At 42.4% G+C, this 25643-nt stretch overlaps 1 protein-coding gene, 2 non-coding genes and 1 pseudogene across 3 annotated transcripts; 3 read left to right on the forward strand and 1 right to left on the reverse strand.

The window, feature by feature from the left end:
• Positions 1 to 5363: 5363 nt before the first annotated feature.
• Positions 5364 to 5435, forward strand: trnap-cgg (transfer RNA proline (anticodon CGG)). The gene has a single exon. It is a non-coding gene; the product is annotated as a tRNA-Pro (tRNA).
• A 235-nt stretch (positions 5436 to 5670) lies between these two features.
• On the reverse strand, positions 5671 to 5742 carry trnap-agg (transfer RNA proline (anticodon AGG)). Its single transcript has one exon. It is a non-coding gene; the product is annotated as a tRNA-Pro (tRNA).
• Positions 5743 to 6103: 361 nt separating this feature from the next.
• Positions 6104 to 10484, forward strand: LOC111949385 (52 kDa repressor of the inhibitor of the protein kinase). The gene is made up of 5 exons (XM_023966496.2): positions 6104 to 6402; positions 7630 to 7750; positions 7915 to 8022; positions 8189 to 8225; positions 8321 to 10484. Exons 1-5 carry the CDS (start codon positions 6314 to 6316, stop codon positions 10222 to 10224), a joined length of 2259 nt encoding a protein of 752 aa, XP_023822264.1. The 5' UTR covers positions 6104 to 6313; the 3' UTR covers positions 10225 to 10484.
• Positions 10485 to 10876: 392 nt separating this feature from the next.
• Positions 10877 to 19083, forward strand: LOC111949404 (protein Wnt-11-like; annotated as a pseudogene).
• The last annotated feature ends 6560 nt before the right edge of the window (positions 19084 to 25643 follow it).

Consider the following 25643-nt stretch of genomic DNA (forward strand, 5'->3'; position numbering starts at 1 on the left):
CCCAGTCAACAGCACTGCACCCCCCACAGCTACTCCCCCAAACCTTCCCCATTTCTCCTTCTCCCAAATCCAGTCAGCTGATGTTCTGAAAGAGCTGCAAAATCTGTACCCATACAAATCAGCCGGGCTAGATAATCTGGACCCTTTCTTTCTAAAATTATCTGCTGAAATTGTTGCCACCCCTATTACTAGCCTGTTCAACCTCTCTTTCGTGTCGTCTGAGATTCCCAAAGATTGGAAAGCAGCTGCGGTCATCCCCCTCTTCAAAGGGGGGGACACTTGACCCAAACTGCTACAGACCTATATCTATCCTACCCTGCCTTTCTAAGGTCTTCGAAAGCCAAGTCAACAAACAGATTGCCGACCATTTCGAATCCCACCATACCTTCTCCGCTATGCAATCTGGTTTCAGAGCTGGTCATGGGTGCACCTTAGCCACGCTCAAAGTCCTAAATTATATCTTAACCGCCATCGATAAGAAACAATACTGTGCAGCCGTATTCATTGACCTGGACAAGGTTTTCGACTCTATCAATCACCACATCCTCATCGGCAGACTCGACAGCCTTGGTTTCTCAAATGATTGCCTCGCCTGGTTCACCAACTACTTCTCTGATAGAGTTCAGTGTGTCAAATCAGAGGGTCTGTTGTCCGGGCCTCTGGCAGTCTCTACGGGGGTGCCACAGGGTTCAATTCTTGGACCGACTCTCTTCTCTGTATACATCAATGATGTCGCTCTTGCTGCTGGTGAGTCTCTGATCCACCTCTACGCAGACGACACCATTCTGTATACTTCTGGCCCTTCTTTGGACACTGTGTTAACTACCCTCCAGGCGAGCTTCAATGCCATACACAGGGGCGAAAATCTGAGATCAACCTTGGAGGGGACAATTACATTAAATTTTCTCAAGAGCAATTCCTGAGGGGGACACCAAAAGTAGTGCTGTAACACATAGCATACGTTGTTAAATGTATATTGAGGAACCATAATTCCTACAACTGGATAATTGATAGGTACAGTAGTTAACTGAAGGGTTTTCCCAACTTGTTCAAATGTTTAAATCATTATAATTCTACTACTAATAATAGTTATAGCAGTGCTCCTTACCAGTCCAGTATGTATGCAGGTATTCGTACTTACAACCAGCAATATCAAGAAAGGTCAGTAGGTGACAATGGTACTGTACACTGTATGGTGTAGTTTTCATAAATACAATGAACATGGTGTATCACATCTAAAAGAATCTCCATTGAGAACCATCACAAAGTTGGTCCGTATTGAATTGACCTTTTAATTTGACTTTTTCTGATACATTTATATATAGTCATTAAATATGTGCACCTGGCCTGAGTTTACAATATCTTTGCAAGAACAAAAAGCTTAAAATAAGTACAGTTCTAAAAGCAAAATAACTACTTCAATGAAAAACCCAAATAAATCAAACCAAATATCCTTCAGTCAGTGTCTCAACTCTTCAAACAGCAGCTATGGACAAGTATGTCGCACAAAGTATGCAATTTTAAATAAAATAACATGAAATAAATCATTTGTAAGTGTACTGAAAACTACTAAACAAAAGAACAACTATCAATTACACCATGGGTTCTCAAACAGGGTCCATGGACTAATTGCAAGGGGTCCGTGAAATAAAAAGTGTAATGAATGTAGTCAGTACCACAAGGTTTCCAGTAAGTTTACATATAATATAGAGGGGGTGGAGGTCCCTGAGGACGCTCAAAACCTTGCCTGCCTTGCCTCAAATATGCAGGGGTTCCAGTACCCCAAAAAGGTTGAGAACCACTGCTATACACACTACTGAACAAAAGAACCGAGCATATGTTTGCGGGTTTCCTCAACAACACATCAGTTGGCACTTTCGCAATGCCCTCGCCTGTTGTCTCCGACACCCTGTATAGCCCAATAAACTCCTTGTGAGGGACATGGTCATGGTCAACATAACGCAGACAGACATTCTCCTGTTCAGCACCAGAGACATCTTGAGTACCATCAAACATTAATGAAAATTGTACAATCGGAAGAGACCTAATCTCAGCTGCAATGCCTCGAATGACTATTGGCCATGATGTCAGAATTTCATTCTGTGCTTTGGGGCCTGTGTACATTGTGGTACGCTCTATTAACCACTTCAGGAAATGGGATCATCCTTTCTGCCCTAAGTTTCAAAATCTGGTATAAATTCCACTGTCATCCGTTGGCCTCTAAAGGCTTGTCCCTGTCTTACTACATGCCGCACCGAACTAACAATTTTCATCAAGCAATGCCTTGCGTATCCTGCTGTTTACCCCACGCGCTGGACATAACTGGACACTGATTGGATTTAGCTGGTGTGCTGTTACAATTACAAGTGGCGGTGGGTTTGGCAATTTTGATGTGCTGTGAATTTTTCAATGGCTTTTCTCCAGTTCCTAAATCCTGCACTAATGAAGGCAGCATCAGCTCTTTGGCCAAAAGATGGCTGGCTTGAAAACCCTTGGCTACAGTGAAAACAAACACTCCTTTTATTGATGGATTATAATGTAGCCAGGGGAAATCGCGAAACCATCTCTCTTGAAACGTCAACACTCTGTTGGCAAGAGTTTGCGGTTCTATAAATTGTGGGTGTGGCTGATATGGTTTTGTGCATCACTGTGGGTAACTGGACAATGCTGTGCCACTGTCCCCTTTACTGGTGCTGCTGGCAACAAGGGTGCACTTGGTCCTGCTGGGCTGTGACACTGTCCTCTGAAGTCTCTTCTCCCTGGCTCTTTCCCTTTCACTACCCTAACTGACTCAGTCTGTCTCCTAGAAAATAAAATAAGGTGTTTGCCGTACTCCTAACTACCGGTACCCAAAACTACACAATTAATCACAACAGCAATACCATTGCCGTAAACAAATCTTAGTTTAGTCACCAGTTTAAGTTGAGGAGTGGGGGTATCCATGGCATTTTCCAATTATGCCCTATTTACAAGTCAAAAAATTGAGAACCTTTCATAATGTTGCCAAACAAAGACTCAACAAACTTACCTGAGACTCCCTGTCTGCCAGTCTGTCCCTGCATATCTGTCCCCAGCTCTGCTGTCTGTGTGCCATCTGTTGCCTGCTCTGCCTAATGACATCATGTGAACAATTCCATTAGCATTTCACTTCTTTCTTATGAACATTTTATCAACTAGTCTTTGAGATATTAGGATACTAGAGTTCTTACTATGCGTTTTGGTGTACTGACAATACTCTTGATGTCCGTCTTCTTCTAAATGTTCGCCATTTTTCTACCTGGCTGGCTGGCTGGCCTAGCTGCACACACACACATTTACACAACACTGCTGCAACCTTTTGTAATTTAAATAGTTTGTTTCATATTGGCTGGCTTCCAACAATAGCTGAATTTGTAAAGCTAGCGGGCACCAATTCCGTTTCTGTGTGTTGCTATAATCTTTGCTACCTGGTTAAATAAAGGTTAAATAAAATAAAATAAAAAAAGTTCACTAGCGACAATTTATCTTTTGCAACGAGACATTATATATATTTAAGACATGGTGAAGAGGTGTAGTTCTGTTCTGTTCCGTTTGGACTTCAGTTTATCGCTAACCTTATCACAGGGACGTCGAAGCACTACAGCTGCATGCTGATCTTGGAATAAACTGATGATAGCAAAGATTCCATCTTTGACGACGCCACATAAATGGAATAGGTACTAGCTAGCTTGATATTATGTTTGCTTTTAGTTTGCGCGCTAGTCTTGTAAATTCAGCTAGTGTGTGAACCTGCCACATAAAAATAAATAAATAACATTGCTATGGACCTGCTATGGATTGACTGGATTAACCTCACGTCAGTTACGTACATGTCCCTTTCGGACATTAGATACGACCCTCTATTACCTTGCCAGCTAAAGAACTGGCAGTGGATCAAACCATTGTGAGGCAAAGGGCGGGGGGGTCGCAATCTTTTGAAACTTAAACGCTATTAAGTGTCTATAATCAGCACAAGTGCTTTCATTGCGTATTATTAATATTATTGAAATTACATAGTTATGTTTACAGTGATATATTGGGGGGACAAATCATATTTTTCCCAAGATGGGGGGGTCGTGTCCCCCCGTCCCCCTGGGATTTCCACCTATGGCCATACAACTCTCCTTCCGTGGCCTCCAATTGCTCTTAAATACAAGTAAAACTAAAAGCATGCTCTTCAAACCGATCGCTGCCTGCACCTGCCCGCCTGTCCAACATCACTACTCTGGACGCTCTGACTTAGAATATGTGGACAACTACAAGTACCTAGGTGTCTGGTTAGACTGTAAACTCTCCTTCCAGACTCACATCAAACATCTCCAATCCAAAGTTAAATCTAGAATTGGCTTCCTATTCCGCAACAAAAGCATCTTTCACTCATGCTGCCAAACATACTTGTAAAACTGACCATCCTACCAATCCTCGACTCGGTGATGTCATTTACAAAATAGCCTCCAATACCCTACTCAATAAATTGGATGCAGTCTATCACAGTGCCATCCGTTTTGTCACCAAAGCCCCATATACTACCCACCACTGTGACCTGTACACTCTCGTTGGCTGGCCCTCGCTTCATACTCGTCGCCAAACCCACTGGCTCCAGGTCATCTACAAGACCCTGCTAGRTAAAGTCCCCCCTTATCTCAGCTCGCTGGTCACCATAGCAGCACCCACCTGTAGCACACGCTCCAGCAGGTATATCTCTCTGGTCACCCCCAAAACCAACTCTTCCTTTGGCCGCCTCTCCTTCCAGTTCTCTGCTGCCAATGACTTGAACGAACTACAAAAATCTCTGAAACTGGAAACACTTATCTCCCCCACTAGCTTTAAGCACCAGCTGTCAGAGCAGCTCATAGATTACTGCACCGGTACATAGCCCATCTATAATTTAGCCCAAACAACTACCTCTTTCCCTACTGTATTTATTTATTTATTTTGCTCCTTTGCACCCCATTATTTCTATCTCTACTTTGCACATTCTTCCACTGCAAATCAACCATTCCAGTGTTTTACTTGCTATGTTGTATTTACTTCGCCACCATGGCCTCTTTTTTTTTGCCTTCACCTCCCTTATCTCACCTCACTTGCTCACATTGTATATAGACTTATTCTTCTACTGTATTATTGACTGTATGTTTGTTTTACTCCATGTGTAACTMTGTGTTGTTGTATGTGTCGAACTGCTTTGCTTTATCTTGGCCAGGTCGCAATTGTAAATGAGAACGTGTTCTCAACTTGCCTACCTGGTTAAATAAAGGTGAAATAAAGAAATAAAAATAAAAAAGAGATAAATCAACTGGAACTTCTTACTTGATAAGAATGTTGATCAGCTTATTCTATGACGTGGCTCGTTGGTCTAGGGGTATGATTCTCGCTTCGGGTGCGAGAGGTCCCGGGTTCAAATCCCGGACGAGCCCATCTTTTTAAATTTGGAGAGCAACGGTAGATGGAAATAGTTGAATGTTGTACCGTAGCAACAACATCGTAAAAATTGTTCATTTGGTGAAATTACATAGAATATAACAGATTTAACAATAAYCTTTTCACGCCGCGAGTATAATTTTTTATCGGTTTAACTCGTGCAAATGTATAGAGAAGTCACCATGTTTCCATCCACAACGTTGACCCTTATTTAATTCAGACATAAAAGGAGGGCTCGTCCGGGATTTGAACCCGGGACCTCTCGCACCCTAAGCGAGAATCATACCCCTAGACCAACGAGCCAGATAGAACAAAATTGCCACATGTATTTAATTTATTCACACTTTTATCGAAACACGTCTGTATTGGCTGTATTATGATTCTGAACTGTAGCGGTTTAAAATGTACTATACTTCACATTTTATGTCCAATTGCCATGACAAACCATGTATTTTTTTGCAATTTGGGGCACCTCTGATTCGAGTGTAACCAAATCGTTAGTGTAACGTTGAAGACAGAGCGGCCATCTGCAAGCCTCTGTTCACGGGTTTTAGGCTGATCCGAGGTAAGTTTTGCTTTTAACCCTTACAATGTAAATGTAGAATTGTTGTCAGTTAGAACTGATCTTGGATCTGTACGTAGAGAGAACGCCAATGAGCACGTGACGTGACATACATTGTTTGTGGAATGGAAGCAGTTCGGTTTCCTCTTTCTCCTCTGATGAATCCTCCAGGCCACGCTTAGCACTGTTGCGCGGTTTTTTAGGTTAATTTAAAAGTAACAGGTAGCTAGCTTGTGTAATTGACATTATTTAAACGTAAAACATATTTATAAATACTAAATTGATTTGAAATTGAGTACACGTTTATGCACAATGCCCAATTTTTGCGCGGCTCCAAATTGCACCAGAAAGAGCACTCAATCCGATTTGGCTTTTTTCAGATTTCCAAGAGATCCAGAAAGGTATTACAAAGTTTGATCATCACATTATGAACCCATACTTTTCTCGGGGAGTAATTAATTATTATATAGCTGGCTAAATATAGCTATGTTGTGTTCAGTAGCACGCTAGTCATAGCTAACTTTAGTATATGGAAAATGGCTAGCTAGCCTGCTTGTTAGCCTGCACACTTGTAACGAGCTAGGTGGTGTGTGTGGAGCTGAAAAGATAAGTTAGCCCCCATTGCATTCATGGTGTTGATCCATCGTACCTCTAGTGAAACGATTGGGAAATATATACAGGTACCATTTAATTAATGGTTCTCAAACTCTGGTCTTGGCGAGTGAATGGGCATGCTGGTTTTTGTTCCACCCCAGCACTAACACAGAAAAATAATCAATTCAACATTCAAATGTATTTATAAAGCCCTTCTTACATCAGCTGATGTCACAAAGTGCTGTACAGAAACCCAGCCTAAAACCCCAAACAGCAAGCAATGCAGATGTAGAAGCACGGTGGCTAGGAAAAACTCCCTAGCCAGAACCTAGGAAGAAACCTAGAGAGGAACCAGGCTATGAGGGGTGGCCAGTCCTCTTTTGGCTGTGCCGGGTGGAGATTATAACAGAACATGGCCAAGATGTTCAAATGTTCATAGATGACTAGCAGGGTCAAATAATAATAATCACAGTGGTTGTCGAGGGTGCAACAGATCAGCACCTCAGGAGTAAATGTCAGTTGGCTTTTCATAGCCGATCATTCAGAGTATCTCTACCGCTCCTGCTGTTACTAGAGAGTTGAAAACAGCAGGTCTGGGACAGGTAGCATGTCCGGTGAACAGGTCAGGGTTCCATAGCCACAGGCAGAACAGTTGAAACTGGAGCAGCAGCACGGCCAGGTGGACTGGGAACAGCAAGGAGTCATCAGGCCAGGTAGTCCTGAGGCATAGTCCTAGGGCTCAAGTCCTTGTGGAGAAAGAAAGAAAGAGAGAGAGAATTAGAGAGAGCATACTTAAATTCACACAGGACACCGGATAAGACAGGAGAAATACTCCAGATATAACAGACTGACCCTAGCCCCCCAACACATAAACGACTGCAGCATAAATACTGGAGGCTGAGACAGGAGGGGTCGGGAGACACAATTAATCGTCATCTTCAGTCTGAATCTTGATTATTTAAAACAAATAGTTTTCAGGTAACTAGGCCTATCAACAAGAAGCCAACTAACCCCTCCTAATATGGTTTGTTCAGATGTAGGCTCTGGGTTGAGAACTGTCGCCGGGCCGATCTGGAGGCAAAAACATCAGACCAACTCAATAAACACTACAGACTGTGTGCCAAACACTTTGACCCGGCTATGGTTTGTAAAACAGTAAGTGTGTGTCAAACCACAAAGATCTTTGATTGAAACATGTCTACCTCACTGAACAATCTCTTTGTAGAGATTATCATAATCTTACATTTGAGAGGTCTTGAGCTGTGTTTTGATATTCATGTATTTGAATAACTCGTTTTTTCTTCATTATTGTTTTTCAGAGCCCTTACAGAACAGTACTGAAGGATACTGCTATTCCAACCATATTTGATTTAACAAGCCACCTCAAAAATCCTCATAGCAGACATCGCAAGCGGATCAAAGAATTGGTATATCTTTTCTTTTTTTGCAAGAACTTTATATACTAGTGTTGCTTCAAAAAGGAACATTTTTGTGGACTACTACTGGCTTCATTTCTGTAGGTCTGTTTTCAATGTAATAGTAAATTGTCTAATAATAAACATTGTCTTATGTTTTAAATAATTGTTTTAACAGACTGAAGAAGACATAAGGAGAATTAAAGAGAGAAGATGTAAGTTGCATTGTTTTTGTTTAAAAGTATTGTTGTATCCATACACCTTTTAAACATCAGCTTATATCGAATTTCATTTTTTTGTTTCCTTGCAGTGGCATCCTCCATTGAACAGCTCCACTCAAAGAAAGACATTGAGGCAACTGAGGGTCAAGATGCCGCTGAGGAGGAAATCAAGCTATCCCCAGAGGAGAAGGAGTTCCGAGATTACCTGAGGTCTCTGTTTGAGATTGTTTTCATGCTAGGAAAGCAGAACATCCCATTGAAGACCAATGTCCCAGAAGGACTGGAGAGAGATCCCAGTAATTTCCAGGCCTTACTGGAGTACCGCATTAATGCTGGAGACGAGGCTCTGAGGAGGCGGTTTGAGGCCACAGCAGTGAATGTGGAGTACCTCTCCGCGTCCCAGCAGAGCCAGCTCCTTGAAGTCTGCGAGGGCACTGTCAGAGAGGAGGTCCTCATGGAGGTGAGAGAGAGTCGCTTTTTCTCACTGGTCACAGGGGATCTGGTGGAGTTTGCTAGGGAGAGACACCTGCCTCTCTTCCTGCGGTTTGTAGACCAGTCCAATGCTCTCAGGGAGGAGTTCTTGGACTTTCTGCCGTTCGAGGGGGACGAGGCCTCACTGGTAGAGAAGCTGGAGACCCAGGTGACAGACGGGTGGGGGCTGAGAATGGAGGACTGCCGCGGCCAGGCCCATGTAGCCACCGGCACCTTCGCCACTAAGATGAAAGCTGTGGCAGTCGGACTGATGGGAAAGTACCCCATGGCAATGCACACGCCTTGTTCCACCTGCGCACTGAATATCCACCTGGCCAACAGCCTTCCCTTCCCCAGCGTGCAGGTTGTCATGGCAACCCTGAGAAAGATTGATGTCTTCTTTAAGCAGTCTCCCTCTTTGCAGGCTGAGCTGGAGAAGGCCATCTCTGTTTACCACCAAGAAAATGATGAGAAGGCAGCCGAGCTGAAGGAGGCCTGTAGCTCTAACTGGACAGAGCAGCACAACGTGTTTGAACTGACTGTGGACCTGCTTGAGTCTCTCCTGCTGTGCATGGACTGCATTCGGGACAATGAGAATGTCAAGTTCCCTGATGCTGTAACTGGGGACGCCTACTCGATCGCAGAGACCCTGGCTGACTTCGAGTTCATTGTCACCTTGGTCATCCTGAAAAACGCTCTTTCTTTCACACGAGCCTTTGGCAAAAACCTGCAAGGGGAAGCCCTTGATGTGTTTTTCGCTGCCAACAGTCTAACAGCTGTCTTGCACTCTCTGAATGAAGTTTTTGACAACATTGAAGTCTACCATGAGTTTTGGTTTGAGGAGGCTGTGAATCTGGCGGGTACCATGGAGATCCCAGTGAAGGTGCCTCGTCTGTTCCTCCGGAGGCACCGTTCGGCCGACGCAGGCGAGATCCCTCCAGAGACTTACTTCAAGGAGTACGTGACAGTCCCTGTGATCCGCGGCGTCATCGATGAGGTGGATGACATCTTCTCCCAGAGCAACCTCAAAGCCCTCAAGTGCCTGTCCCTGGTCCCTGCCATCATGGGCCAGATGAAGTTCAACACCTCAGAGGAGAACCATGCAGATGTGTACTGCAAGGACCTCCCCAACCCAGACACGCTGCCCGCTGAGCTACATTGCTGGAAGATCAAATGGAAGCACCGGAGCAAGGAGGTCCGCCTGCCCTCCACCATCCACGAGACACTTCAGCTGTCAGACGTCAAGTTCTTCCCCAACGTCAACTGCTTCCTGAAGGTCCTGACCACCTTGCCTGTCCTGATGCTGGAGGACAGCAACAGCTCTGAGACATCCAGGAAACGCCTGCAAACTTATCTCAGTGACACACCTATCAAACAAAGGTGCAAGAGTCTGGCTGTGCTCCACATAAACTCTCACGTTAAGCATGACCTGGATGTCATGGTTGACAAATACTGCAGACTGTACCCTGAGGAGGAGCCTGAACATGGGGTTGAGGCTGAGATCAGCACTGTGGTGATATAGGATATTAAGTTTGTTCAGTATAAGGGGACAAAATCAAATTAAAATTACATTCAAATGACGTCTCCCTGTTGTATTATAGCTTTAGTGTTTTATAGGTTAATGTGAATTGTAACTGTAAAGTCTGAGTAAAATATGACCTCTAGACAAGGGTTATTTTGGGCATAATTGTGTAACAATTTGAGCATTAATATTGCCATTAAAAAAAATCTAAAAATGTATATTTATTTCTAATTAAATGCCACTTGGTGTCTTGAATGATACTGCTCTTTATTTTATTGGAATTCATCATACACATTTGTTGTTTTAGGCGTACAGCCTATAAACTATAGGCTACCACTATAACTTCGGAGGGTAAATATGTATTTGTCATCATTATTTGCAAGTCTGTTTTATGACAACTTTACAAAAAAGGTTATACCATTTCCCTCCTTTATGATACAAGCACAAGTCTACCAGTTACTGTGACCTGCCCATGACCTCGCGTAGAGGCGGGAAGATGATACCAAGATACTGTAATGATATAATGTTGCAATTTTACCGTAGTCTACGTTATTGCTAGGATGTCAGTGTTGTCTTGAAATTATTTGTGAAAATCCACAAGAGGGCAGTCCACTCTCAAAAGTGTCAAAGTACATATCGTCATCGCGAAAGAGCCATAGGCCTAGTAATGGCGTCTTTTTGTAGACACTAATTCCGCAATGGTTCGTTTATGTTTTTATATAAACACCGAAAATAAGATCTGCGGTAAATTGATGAAGGTCATGTTAACGGACTGATATCATCGCACAGAACAAAAGCTCTTATAAACCTTGTGTTAAACTCGGACCTTATTTTTGGGCATTTATCCCAAAACACTGCTTTTCGAATTAATTTTCCCCGTAGGAGTGGTTGAATGAACCAGAGGCAACTCATTTCCGTTTTTTAGGACTACAACTGGCGAGATGGTAAATTTATTCACATTATTACAGAGCAAAATTACCTGTTGGAAACAATTCTGATAATAACAAGAATTTGTAATATGTCTTGGTAACAACCTTAATATGGTGTTTTAGTATGTCATCACTTAATTGGGCGAGAGTTATGCATATGGAGCTTCAACAGTTGACAGCTTTTTCTGTTTGGTATGTCTGTCATCACACGGAGCCAAGAACTAAGCGTGCACAACTGTGATCTCCAAATACGTTCACTTTTTAAATGGGATGCAAGCAGGTCAAGCAAGACAGTTCATTCTAGCGATTCAGTGAACCGTTCATTTTCCACCGGTTTTATTTTCTGTCTACAGAGGAAATTAAATGAATAGGATATTTATCTAAATGTTTTCCTGGTGGAGGAAATCCACAGTAAAGTAGGAAGCAACATTGTTATTTGGATAGATTAAAAAAGATTGCAGATAAATGAATGATTATCAATGCTAAAATGTACACTCCAGGATTTATTCTGGTAATAAGAACAAAATTCTGAACTTGATTGTGGAATTTATTTTTATATCCGTATTTGAGCAGAAATAATAAGTAAAGAGGCACAAACAAGACATGTTCTATGATATTGAAATGAACCACACTTTTTTAAAGATTCAACGCTGACTTCTGGAATAACAACGAAGAGCTACCTCCACTGCCTGTTCTGTCAGTTCCTCCACATCACCTTCCTCAAACTATGCACTGGAATCAAGTGGCTGTAAGCAAATCAATCATTCTCACTAGCTCCATGCAACTTTCTAACTAATCGTCATCCTGATAGGTTACTACTTGTAACATGGTAGGAAGCTTCAGGTAAAATATTCTATTATTGTTCATGTACATCAGGGATTAGCCCGCGGACCAATATATATAAAATATATACACTACCAGTCAAAAGTTTGGAAACCTACACCTACTTTTTCTTTATTTTTACTATTTTCTACATTGTAGAACAATAGTGAAAACATCAAAATGATGAAATAGCACATATGGAATCATGTAGTTACCAAAAAATGTAAAAACATATTTTATATTTGAGATTCTTCAAAGTAGCCACCCTTCATGACAGCTTCGCACACTCTTGGTATTCTCTCAACCAGCTTCACCTGGAATGCTTTTCCAAAAGTCTTGAAGGAGTTCCCACATATACTGAGCACTTGTTAGCTCCTTTTCCTTCACTCTACTGTCCAACTCATCCCAAACCATCTCAAATGGGTTTAGGTCGGGTGATTGTGGAGGCCAGGTCATCTGATGCAGCACCCCATCACTCTCCTTGGTCAAATAGCCCTTACAGAGCCTGGAGGTGTGTTGCATCATTGTCCTGTTGAAAAACAAATGATAATCCCACTAAGCGCAAACCAGATGGGATGGTGTATCGCTGCAGAATGCTGTGGTAGCCATGCTGGTTAAGTGTGCCTTGAATTCTAAATAATTCACAGACAGTGTCACCAGCAAAGCACCATCACACCTCCTCCATGCTTCATGGTGGGAACCACACATCCGTTCACCTACTCTGCGTCTCACAAAGACATGGCGGTTGGAACCAAACATCTCAAATTTAGACTCATCAGACCAAAGGACAGATTTCCACTTGTCTAATGTCCATTGCTCGTGTTTCTTGGCCTAAGTAAGTATCTTATTATTGGTGTCCTTTAGTAGTGGTTTCTTTGCAGCAATTCAACCATGAAAACCTGATTCACTCAGTCTCCTCTGAACAGTTGATGTTGAGATGTGTCTGTTACTTGAACTTTGTGAAGCATTTATTTGGGCTGCAATTTCTGAGGCTGGTAACTCTAATTAACTTATCCTCTGCAGCAGAGGTAACTCTGGGTCTTCCTTTCCTATGGCGGTCATCATGAGAGCCAGTTTCATCATAGTGCTTGAAGGTTTTTGCGACTGCACTTTCAAAGTTCTTGAAATTATCCGCATTGACTGGCCTTCATGTCTTAAAGTAATGATGGGATGGACTGTTGTTTCTCTTGGCTTATTTGAGCTGTTCTTGCCATAATATGGACTTGGTTAAAGTTAGAGAGGGAGATATAAGTCTCCAGCTTCATTGATTTTTGCAATTCGTTACAGTCATTGGCTGCAGATAACTGGAAGGAAAGGCGGTCAAAGCAGGTGTTGGCTTTGGGGGTGACCAGTGAAATATACCTGTTGGAGCGTGTGCTACAGGTGGGTGTTGCTATGGTGACCAGTGAGCTGAGATAAGGCGGGGCTTTACCTAGCAAAGACTTATATATGACCTGGAGCCAGTGGGTTTGGCGACGAATATGTAGCGAGGGCCAGCCAACGAGAGCATACAGGTGGTGGATAGTATATGGGGCTTTGGTGACAAAACGGATGGCACTGTGATAGACTACATCCAGTTTGCTGAGTAGAGTGTTGGAGGCTATTTTGTAAATGACATCACGAAGTCAAGGATCGGTAGGATCGGTAGGTACGTCTCCTGATGTACTGGCCTGTCTCCTGGTAGCGCCTCCATGCTCTGGAGACTACGCTGACAGACACAGCAAACCTTCTTGCCACAGCTCGCATTGATGTGCCATCCTGGAHGARCTGCACTACCTGAGCCACTTGTGTGGGTTGTAGACTCCGTCTCATGCTACCACTAGAGTGAAAGCACCGCCAGCATTCAAAAGTGACCAAAACATCAGCCAGGAAGCATAGGAACTGAGAAGTGGTCTGTGGTCACCACCTGCAGAACCACTCCTTTATTGGGGGTGTCTTGCTAATTGCCTATAATTTCCACCTTTTGTCTATTCCATTTGCACAACAGCATGTGAAATTTATTGTCAATCAGTGTTGCTTCCTAAGTGGACAGTTTGATTTCACAGAAGTGTGATTGACTTGGAGTTACATTGTGTTGTTTAAGTGTTCCCTTTATTTTTTTGAGCAGTGTATGTATATTTGAGTAGGTATACATTACTGTAACAATCTTTTACAACCGGCTACAGTGTAACACTGAAAATGCAAAAGGCATAAACCTACTGATGGGATATTCATAGTAGTGTGTTGAGCACATCAGAGTGTTGTTGGTTGGTAGACAGCTCTATTCATATGATGCGTGTGTGTTTCATTTTGATGCAAAAAAATATTTTGGAGAGTGAACAGTTGACAGCAGTTTGCTTTTGCTAGAGATTTGTAGAGTTTTGTGTTTAGACTTTTGGGAAAATGGGCCAAAGATTCAGCAAACGTGTGGAAAACTGTAAGAAGGAAAGAAATTCCGCTATTTTAATTTTAACAAGGCACACCTGTTAATTGAAATGCATTCCAGGTGACTTCCTCATGAAGCTGGTTAAAATAATGCCAAGAGTGTGCAAAGCTGTCATTAAGGCAAAGGCTGGCTACTTTGAAGAATCTAAAATATATTTTGATTTGTTTAAGACTTTTTTTGGTTACTACATGATTCCATATGTTATTTGATAGTTTTGATGTCTTTGCTATTATTCTACAATGTAAAAATAAAGAAAAACCCTTGAATGAGTAGGTGTGTCCAAACTTTTGACTGGTACTGTATGTTTTATGCAAATAAAATAGGAACTCAGTCGGGGTCTCAATTTACTGTTGAGATAGAATAATAGAATATACAAGGTGCAATTTAGAAATGAGGTTGTACATCAGCAGTCACTCAATTAGCCCATGTCAGCAATTTTTTTGTAGATTGGTAAAATTAGTCTAGCAGCCAGTGATCTAAACTCGTAAGCATGTTCGACTTACCAACCGGGGTGGGGCCCATTGATCATCAGTTATCATATTAAAAACACCCTATGGCAAAATGTGTAGAATTGCAGGAAATTAMCTGTAAAACTGCACATTTTTCTCCCCGCCCCATGGCAAAATAAATAGAATTGCATGAAATTAGTTATAAAATTGCTATATCTTTTCTGCAGCCCATGGCGAAATGTGTAGAATTGCAACGAACTTGCTTTAAAACTGCAACATTTTCTCTACGCCCCATGGCAAAATGTGCAGAATTGCAGAAAATGAACTTTAAAACATTAAATTGTTCTCTGCGTTGTCACGAGAGGGACAGCTAAAATATTTTGCTCGCAAGGTGGGGGGTATGGATGTGGATACACAGTCACACGAGCCACTGCTGCCGCTCATAAATTCAGTTTTTTTTGTGGCCCCCACCCCCACCAAAGTTGCCCATCCCTGATGTACATATGCATTTGCTTTAATAAAGTTTCTAATTAATTGGAGAATCCCATTGAAAAAGTTGTATAGCCTGCTGAATTGCCTCTGTAAGTGTTCAGGAGAATACAATTCCAGATGTGAGTTGAAGCGAGGGGCTTAAGTACCCTGAACCCTGCCAATGTAGAACAGATCCTCTTATAACACCTGTCTCTCCAAATGTTTAAATCAGGTTTAACACCCCTGTTGACAGTTATCTGGGTCTGGGCACCACCCTCTTAAACTAGATCCTGGACTTCCTGACCGGCAGACCACAGGCTGTGAGGATTGGCAACAACACCTCCTCCACGCTGACTCTTAACACATGGGCCCCCCAGGTCCTCAGTCCTCTGCTGTATGCCCTGTTCACCCACGGCCACGTGGCTTTGCACGACACCAACTCCAAGTTTTCTGACGACACCACGGTTGTAGGCCTGATAACCAACAACGATGAGTCCATATCAATGAGACTGCAGTAGAGAGTCACGAGTTTTACATGTTTAGGGATCCACATCACAGAGGACTTGTCGTGGACCAACCACCACACTTGTCAAGAGGGCGCAACAGCGTCTCTACTCCCTAAGGTGGCTGAAGAAATTTGGCATGACGCCCTGGGTCCTCTCCCACCCATCCAGGACATCTACTCAAAAAGGGACGCGAGGAAGACATGCAGCATTATCAAGGACCCCACACACCCCAGCCCCAACCTGTGCTCTCCCTTACCGTCGCTCAGATGGTATCTGAGCATGAGGTCTGATACCAACAGGCTCAGAGACAGTTTCTATCTACAAGCCATCAGACTGCTGAACACTTGAACTGGACTGACCACCTGTTCTGATTCTCCGCACCTTAGCACAAATGCACTCACTCATGCACACACCCACACAGACATACACACACACATATACTGTTCATTCATGCTACACACACATCACAACTGCTGCTACCAGACTCTTATTATACTGCTCAGTTTATACACTGCCCCACATCCCCCACCTCCTCAATACACGTGTAAATATTGGACTATAAATTGTGCCTTCCTGTATTATACTTATTCTAAAAGGTTTATTATATTCTACTGAGCCATTTACTTTATGTATTCTTATATTTTATTATTTCTTATTGTTGTTGCATTGTCCAGAAGAAACCTGCAAGTAAGCATTTCATTGGACAATGTATACCATGCATATCCAGTACATACGACTAATAAAAACTTGAAACTTGAGCTGGTGTCTCTCCTCCTCATAGGGCTCTATCCCAGTTGTCCTTCAATGAAGGCCAGCCACAGTTGCAGGCAGCTACAAGGTCCGTGGTCCTCTCAGAGGCAGCTGTGCCGCAGCCACCTGGAGCTCATGCCCACCGTCATCAACACTGCACAACAGGTGAAGAGAATCTGCCATGATACATTCAGTAACATGCGTTGGAACTGCTCCTCTGTAGCATAAGGGCCAACGTTTCCTGCAGACCTCAGCAGAGGTAGAATTCCACATTTCCAATCCTTTAAAGCATCCTTCCATCCTTCCGCATTTTAGATTATTGTTTTTTCTCTCTCTTTCACTTATCACTCTTTTTTCTTGTTTTTCCTTCACTCATGATTATTTATTCTTAAGCTCTATGTTCATGCCTGCATGCAGGGCTATTGCACTTTGTGTGGGAGTTGGATGGCATATCATCTAATAAAAATAGTTTCCATTGCCTTAGCAGCTTGGTAGTCAGATGAAGTTGGTATCTCAGGAGACCTAGTACTTGCATATCTTGGGATGGGTCGGTCTGTTTTTTATTTATTTTATGGCCCCTGTGTATTCTGGTCATAAATGTACTATGCCACTCCTACCAGTGCTGTTGTAAGATAAGTTTGGAGAATAACCCTCTTACTCTTACTGTATTTAGGGCACAAAAACATTGAAGTACCTCTAAGAGCACACAAAAAAAACTCCTGTTGATCTGAAATATGTTTCAGGAACCAGGGAGGCTGGGTTTCTCTATGCCCTGTCTGCAGCAGCTCTCTCCCATGCCCTATCCCAGGGCTGCTCCACTGGGGCGCTGTGCTCGTGTTCGTGGGGTGTGAACCCAAGCAGTAGCTCTGAACCTGGCCTCTGCTGGGGTGGCTGTCCTAACAACCTGCACTACGGCCTCCACATGGGAGCAACGTTCACTGACACACCCATGAAAGCCAAGAGGTCACGACCCCAGGCCAGCACACTAATGCACCGCCACATGTTGTGATTTATGGTACCCTGCATCTAGCAATTTACAAAATTTTACAGTATGGTTTATTACTTGGTATTTACAAAGGAAATTGAAGTCAAGTGTCTTGTGGAAGGGAACAACAGCTACAGTATGGTCATCCTAAGATTTACATGTTCAAGTTTTTCAAAGGAACAGTTGAGGAACAAGGGACATTGATAACCTTTGACTGATTGTGTGCATGTGCGTGTGTGTGTTTCAGGCTTTGAGTGAGGCTCTGCAGGTGGTGTGTAAGTGTCACGGCTTGTCTGGCTCCTGCTCAATCAGGACCTGCTGGAGAGGTCTGCAGGACCTGAAGCTGATTGCCAAAGCTCTGAAGACTAAGTACCTGTCTGCCACTAAGGTGATCCCGCGGTCCGTGGGGGTTAGGACGCAGCTAGTGCATCGAGATATTGGCATTCGGCCAATCAGAGACAGCGAGCTGGTGTATCTACAGAGCTCACCGGACTTCTGCATCCCAAGATGGATGCCAAAATGGGCTCACTGGGTACTCCATTCAGGTTAGTGTCCAGTCAGTAGTAACCTTCAGGGCCAAACATTAGCTTGGTGTGTAATAGGTTACATGACAAAAATTGGGAATTTGTACACGGCTGTCTACAACCTTAACTCAAATGCATTAAGCCAGGTGTCAGTTGTAAATATTTTAGCTGCTTGTTTCTTCTTTTCTCCATAGACAATGCAACGAGACGTCGAGTGGCAGTGACGGCTGTGATCTGATGTGCTGTGGTCGAGGCCACAGTCCTTACACAGTGTGGCTGGTGGAGAAATGCCACTTCAGCTTCCACTGGTGCTGCTACGTGAGTTGTAGCACATGTCACAGGACAGTGGAGAGACACGTTTGCATGTGAACTAACCAACTCTTCATCTTAACCCAGGCTTCTCCAGGATTGAAATCAAAGAACTGTACCAACAATGTTTTTACTTTCAGCTCTTGCCTAATATAAATTCTGACGAACAACATTCATTACATTTCAGAATATTTCTATCACTGGGTATTCTATGAATATTGCCAGGGATGTGTGTTTATAAAGAATTATTCATATACTGCTGTTATACCATCAATATAATTTATTAGCATGCATCTTTGATGTATTGACTATATCTTTGTGGGAATGGAAATCCCTCGGGAATCCCTAAAGGGTGTATAATATTTGACTTATGTTTTTTATGTGGAACAGTTGAAACAGGAATTTAAGAGGGTTTCAGGGATCTGCACTTCTCTTATCTGTAGGATGATGAAGTCTCATTTTATACTCCCTTTTTGTAACCTGAGCAGTATTTGGTCGATGTCTGTGACCGGAAGACTGGGAACTTCTGTAGCAAGTATACAGCAGAGTATTTGCTAGGACTTAGCTGCCACTAGGCTACAAAAACAAACTTAATATACTATTTGAAAAACTTGTTGTTTGTATGCAGAATTTAAATATATCACACAGTATGTTGTATATAAAAAAACAATAAAGTATATTTTGCAACATTTCTGTTTTATTTTCTAATCCAAATATCTACATGGGTGTAACGATGGGGAGGTGAGTCGGAAGCAGGTGCAGGTGAAACGTTTTAATAAAACAACAAAACTAAGAACACGACACTAACATAAGGCAGTACGCTGAGACACAAGAACAATACCAACTGGTGAGTGAACCTGGGAGAGTGACATATAAAGGGGAGGGAATGATGAAGGTAATGGAGTCCAGGTATGAATCATAATGATTCACAGGTGTGCGTAATGATGAATCCCAGGACCGGTGGTTAGTACTCTGGTGACATCGTACGCCGGAGGGGAGGAGCAGGAGCAGACGTGACAATGGGACTGTTTTTTAGTCAGTCTATTAGCATCAGTTTTATTTGGAGTCAGTGAAAAGGAATAAGGCATTTTTACTCTAATAGCTACTGGCTTCTATTGCAGTCTTGGAGCTCCCCTCTGTACTCCTTTGCAACCAGAGGTCTTCTCTGACACAGGCCGTAAATTATTTTTATGGACACCACCACTACACAAGTGATCCCTTCCATGAACAAAAGATGGTTCTATGTGGAACATCTGTCAGACATATTCCACACCAGATCAGAGCTACATATGCCTACTCAAACCACAATTTCGTAGTAAAGTCAAGTGCCATCTCTTTTCCCATTTATTATAATCTCCTGTTGTGCAATAAAAAATGCATCCATTTTCCAGAGGCCCAGAGTTTGTCTTATATTTCCAGGTAGCTCCAATTTGTAAGTCGCTCTGGATAAGAGCGTCTGCTAAATGACTTAAATGTAAATGTAAATGTAGCTCCTTTCTTCTTATGTCCTTCACTTCTACATTTTCCTGCCCCCTGTTTTCTTTATTGCATTGATCATTTTTTTTATTTTTTATTCTGTTGGTAGATTCTGAAAAGCTGTGTAAAGCATTCTCCAAATGAATCATGCAAATGAGCATTTTATCATTATCATTTTTGAAATAATACTTTAATTATTACTGTAAAATATTATTGTAATATTACACATTCTTGCCAGTTACATATCTAGCCCTCCTTATAGTCTTCCTCACTGCTAATAGAATTAGTAGCATAGCATAGCTATGCATAGCATAGCTCTACCGAAGTCAGCCCCTCTCCTTGTTTGGGCGGCGTTCGGCGATCGACGTCACCGGCTTTCTAGCCATCGCCGCTCCATTTTTCGTATATCCATTTGTCTTGTCTTGTTTCCATACACACCTGATTTTTGGTAATTTCCCCAATTAAGCTACTTGTATTTAACCCTCTGTTTCCCATCATGTTTTGTGTGTAATTGTTTTCATGTTAGATGATGTTAGTTTACGCGCTCTACTTTTATGTTCCGTTTTTTGAGCGCGTTTTTGAGCGCGTTTCTTGGAACTATAATAAAAGTGCGCCTGTTCATTACAATCTGCTCTCCTGCACTTGACTTCGCCTCCAATACACCATCCTGTGTCACGACTTCCACCGAAGGTGGCTCCTCTCCCTGTTCGGGCGGTGCTCGGCGGTCGTCGTCGCCGGTCTACTAGCTGCCACCGATCCTTTCTCCTTTTCTTTTGGTTATGTCTGTTTTGTCTTTTCACCTGGTTTCATTTTGGTTAATTAGGGGGGGTATTTATCTCGACATTTCCTTTGGGTTTTTGTGCGGGATTGTTTTTGTTTCCTGTCAGTTTGGGTTGCGTTTTTCGCTAGTTCATGTTTTACAGGTGTTTTTCCCTGGACTGTGTCTTAGTGGGTTTATTGGCTACTGCTGTAGTCAGGTGTCCTGTGATTTTTGAGCTGGTTGATTAAACGCCCTTTTCATTCTGAACTTGTTTCTCCTGTGCCTGACTCCACACCCACATCTCCTTGGGGAGTTCTGACATCCTGACAGTAACAGCCTTGTTCTAAAATGGATTATATTTWWAAAAAATCCTCAGCAATCTACACACAACACCCCATAATTACTAAGCAAAAACTGTTTTTTAAACATTTTTACAAATGTATTAAAAATAAAAAACTGAAATACCTTATTTACATAAGTATTCAGATCCTTTGCTATGAGACTCAAAATTGAGCTCAGATGTATCCTGTTTCCATTGATCATCCTTGAGATATTTCTACAACTTGATTGGAGTCTACCTGTGGTAAGTGTAATTGATTGGACATGATTTGGAAAGGCACACACCTGTCAATATAAGGTCCCACAGTTGACAGTGCATGTCAGAGCAAAAAAACAAGCCATGAGGTTGAAGGAATTGTCCGTAGAGCACCTTTACAGGATTGTGTCGAGGAACAGATCTGGGGTGGTTACGAAACATTTCTGCAGCATTGAAGGTCCCCAAGAACACAGTGGCCTCCATCATTCTTAAATGGAAGAATTTTGGAACCACCAAGACTCTTCCTAGAGCTGGCCACCCGGCCAAACTGAGCAGTCGGGGGAGATGGGCCTTGGTCAGGGAGGTGACGAAGAACCCGATGGTCACTCTGACAGAGCTCTACAGTTCCTCTGTGGAGATGGGAGAACCTTCCAGATGGACAACCATCTCTGCAGCACTCCACCAATCAGGCCTTTATGGTAGAGTGGCCAGATGAAAGCCACTCCTCAGTAAAAGGCACATGGCAGCTCGCTTGGAGTTTGCCAAAAAGCACCTAAAGACTCTCAGACCATGAGAAACAAGATTCTCTGGTCTGATGAAACCAAGATTGAACTCTTTGGCCTGAATGCCAAGCGTCACGTCTGGAGGAAACCTGGCACCATCCCTACAGTGACGCATGGTGGTGGCAGCATCATGCTGTGGTGGATGTTTTTCAGCAGCAGGAACTGGGAGACTAGTCAGGATTGAGGCAAAGATGAACGGAGCAAAATACACAGAGATCCTTGATGAAAACTTGCTATAGAGTACTGAGAACATCAGACTGGGGTGACGGTTCACCTTCCAACAGGACAACGACCATATGCACACAACCAAGACAATGCAGGAGTGGCTTCGGGAAAAGTCTCAATGTCCTTGAGTGGCCCAGCCAGAGCCCGGACTTGAACCCAATCGAACATCTCTGGAGAGAGCTGAAAATAGCTGTGCAGCAACGCTCCCCATCCAACCTAACAGAGCTTGAGAGGATCTGCAGAGAAGAATGGGAGAAAATCCCCAAATACAGGTGTGCCAAACTTGTAGCATCATATCCAAGAAGACTCGATGCTGTAATCGCTGCCAAAGGTGCTTCAACAAAGTACTGAGTAAAGGGTCTGAATACTTATGTAAATCTAATTTAAAAAAAATAAAAAATAATAATCACTAACATTTCTAAAAAACAGTTTTTGCTTTGTCATTATGGGGTATTGTGTGTAGATTGATGAGGGGGAAAAACTATTTCATACATATTAGAATAAGGCTACACGCTTCAGCACTCGGCGGTCCCGTTCTTTGAGCTTGTGTGGCCTACCACTTCACGGATTAGCCGTTGTTGCTCCTAGTCGTTTCCATTTCACAATATCAGCACTTACAGTTGACTGGGGCAGCTCTAGCTGGGCAGAAATTTGACGGATTGACTTGTTGGAAAGGTGGCATCCTATGATGGTGCCACGTTGCTAGTCACTGACTTCTTCAGTACGAGCCATTCTACTGCCAATCTTTGGAGATTACATGGCTGTGTTCTTCGTTTTATACACCTGTCAGCAACGGGTGTGGCTGAACTAGCCAAATCACCAAATTTGATGGGGTGTCCACATACTTTTGGTGTAGTGTAACTGCCTCACTTACCTCGTACCCCTGCACATCAACTCGGTACTGGTAGCCTGTGTATATAGCCAAAATATTGTTACTCATTGTGTATTTATTCCTTGTTATTTTTAATTTTTTTAATTTTAATTTTTCTCTCTGCATTGTTGGGAAGGGCCTGTAAGTAAGCATTTCACTGTTAGTCTACACCTGTTTACAAAGCATGTGACAACATTTGATTTGATTAGACTTACTAGCCCATGCTGCTGCTTGCTTGCCTCCAAACGGACTCTCCAATGCAGGATGACATAACACCCTAGCAGGATGAGTTAGCTTAATCTTTTTTTGGCCTCCTCAGCAATGATGGGTGCTGACGTTATCAAAGTTTGAGTGCTTCTTACAGTCCACCTGTCACGACTTCTGCCGAAGTCGTTGCCTCTCCTTGTTCGGGTGCTCGGCGGTCGACGTCACCGGTCTTCTAGCCATCATTGATCCATTTTTCATTTTCCATTGGTTTTGTCTTGTCTTCCCACACACCTGGTTTCAATCCCATTCATTACCTGTTGTGTATTTAACCCTCTGTTTCCCCTCATGTCTTTGTCAGAGATTGTTTTTTGTCAGTGTTGTTTATGGTTGTATAGGTGCGCGACGGGTCCTCGTACCCATATTTATTTTATGTATTTACATATTAGTGTATGGTGAATGTTAAGTGGACATATATTAAAAGACTCCATTTACACTCCATTTGACTCTCCTGCGCCTGACTTCCCTGCCACCTATACACACGACTCTGACACCACCCAGTTTTCCTTTGATTGTGGTTGGCTGCTTTGGGGAACTTATACTTTAGTTTTTGTAATTCTCTTTTTATTAGAATGTTATTTTCTTTTAACAGGGGTTTCATAGACAACCAAAGCGTACCACAAAGACTAAGTACAATAAAAGGAATAAGGATACAGCAAAACATTATACAAAAAGGCAGTCATAAAATAGAGAAAAAAATATATACAAACATAATTATAACATGTGGCATTTATGGGAGGACTACATAGGACCACAATGGAGACCAGATTTTCCTAAATGTATCAGACTTCTGGTGTAAATCGTAGGTAAGTTTCTTGGGATAGAATAGCAGAAGCTTGAGAAAGCCACATTCTCACAGACGGTACTTCAGGTGTGGACCAAATCAAAGCAAATTTCATTGGTCACATACACATGGTTAGCAGATGTTATTGCGAGTGTAGCGAAATGCTTGTGCTTCTAGTCCCGACAGCGCAGCAATCTCTAACATGTAATCTAACAATTCCACAACAACTACCTAATACACACAAATCTAAATATAGGAATAAGAATACAGTGGGGCAAAAAAGTATTTAGTCAGCCACCAATTGTGCAAGTTCTCCCACTTAAAAAGATGAGAGAGGCCTGTAATTTTCATCATAGGTACACTTCAACTATGACAGACAAAATTAGAAAAAAAATCCAGAAAATCACATTGTAGGATTTTTAATGAATTTATTTGCAAATTATGGTGGAAAATAAGTATTTGGTCACCTACAAACAAGCAGATTTCTGGCTCTCACAGACCTGTAACTTCTTCTTTAAGAGGCTCCTCTGTCCTCCACTCGTTACCTGTATTAATGGCACCTGTTTGAACTTGTTATCAGTATAAAAGACACCTGTCCACAACTTCAAAACAGTCACACTCAAACTCCACTATGGCCAAGACCAAAGAGCTGTCAAAGGACACCAGAAACAAAATTGTAGACCTGCACCAGGCTGGGAAGACTGAATCTGCAATAGGTAAGAGCTATTCAGCAACTTGCACAATTGGTGGCTGACTAAATACTTTTTTGCCCCACTGTATTTCTTAATTCCATTCTTTTACTTTTAGATGTGTGTATGGTTGTGAATTGTTAGATACTACTGCACTGTTGGAGCTAGGAACACAAGCATTTCGCTACACCCGCAATAACTTCTGCTAAATATGTGTATGTGACCAATAAAATGTGATTTGATTTGATGAGCAATGACAGGTAGGCTATCCATCAATTCCACTTCTAGTCTCATTGATGGAAACAAAATGCCTAAACGCATTATAAGCCTCATATTGGCTCATCAGATAACTTTCCCACATGATATGAAACCCAAACAATTGTGCAATTTATCCTTTCCCAAAGCCTATCTAATATGTCCCTCCATTATAATTGGTGTTACTCTCAGCCATGTGTAGATGTTTTGAATAATGTACTGGTTGTTCCAACTATTTGTAGCTTTTTCTATCCCTCTGTGTTTCTGTTTGTTCCCAACAGTGTTTCTGTGACTGATATTTGTGACCTTCACATACTCAATAAAGTAGGAAAGCACATTGAATCACACCCCACTACCCTCAAGCACCATAGGTCTACTCATAATTATTCAGTATTGATGCTATAACTAAAGCCTACTCACAGAGCTTTAGGCTATACATATACAGGTAACTGCCAAAAATAAAGGAAACACCAATATAAAGTGTTTTAATAGGGTGTTGGGTCACACCACGAGCCAGAACAGCCTCAATTCACCTTGGCATAGATTCTACAAGTGTCTGGAACTATATTGGAGGGATGTGACACCATTCTTCAGTGAGAAATTCCATAATTTGGTGTTTTGTTGATGGTGGTGGAAAACGCTGCCTCAGGCGCCGCTCCAGAATCTCACATTAGTATTCAATTGGGTTGAGATCTGGTGACTGAGACGACCATGGCTTATGGTTTACATAATTGTCATACTCATCAAACCATTCAGTGACCACTCATGCCCTGAGGATGGGGACAATGTCATCCTATGGGGACATAGCCATAGTAGCCAAAATAATG

This window comes from Salvelinus sp. IW2-2015, linkage group LG22 (assembly GCF_002910315.2).
Source record: "Salvelinus sp. IW2-2015 linkage group LG22, ASM291031v2, whole genome shotgun sequence".
NCBI lineage: Eukaryota > Metazoa > Chordata > Actinopteri > Salmoniformes > Salmonidae > Salvelinus > Salvelinus sp. IW2-2015.

What these genes read in the sequence shown, in the direction of transcription:
- LOC111949385 (XM_023966496.2), top strand. Translation starts at nt 6,314, where the DNA reads ATGCCCAATTTTTGCGCGGCTCCAAATTGCACCAGAAAGAGCACTCAA. An exon ending in TTTCCAAGAGATCCAGAAAG is followed by an intron (nt 6,403 to 7,629) that starts GTATTACAAAGT and finishes TGGTTTGTTCAG; the next exon opens with ATGTAGGCTCTGGGTTGAGA. An exon ending in GCAAGCGGATCAAAGAATTG is followed by an intron (nt 8,023 to 8,188) that starts GTATATCTTTTC and finishes TTGTTTTAACAG; the next exon opens with ACTGAAGAAGACATAAGGAG.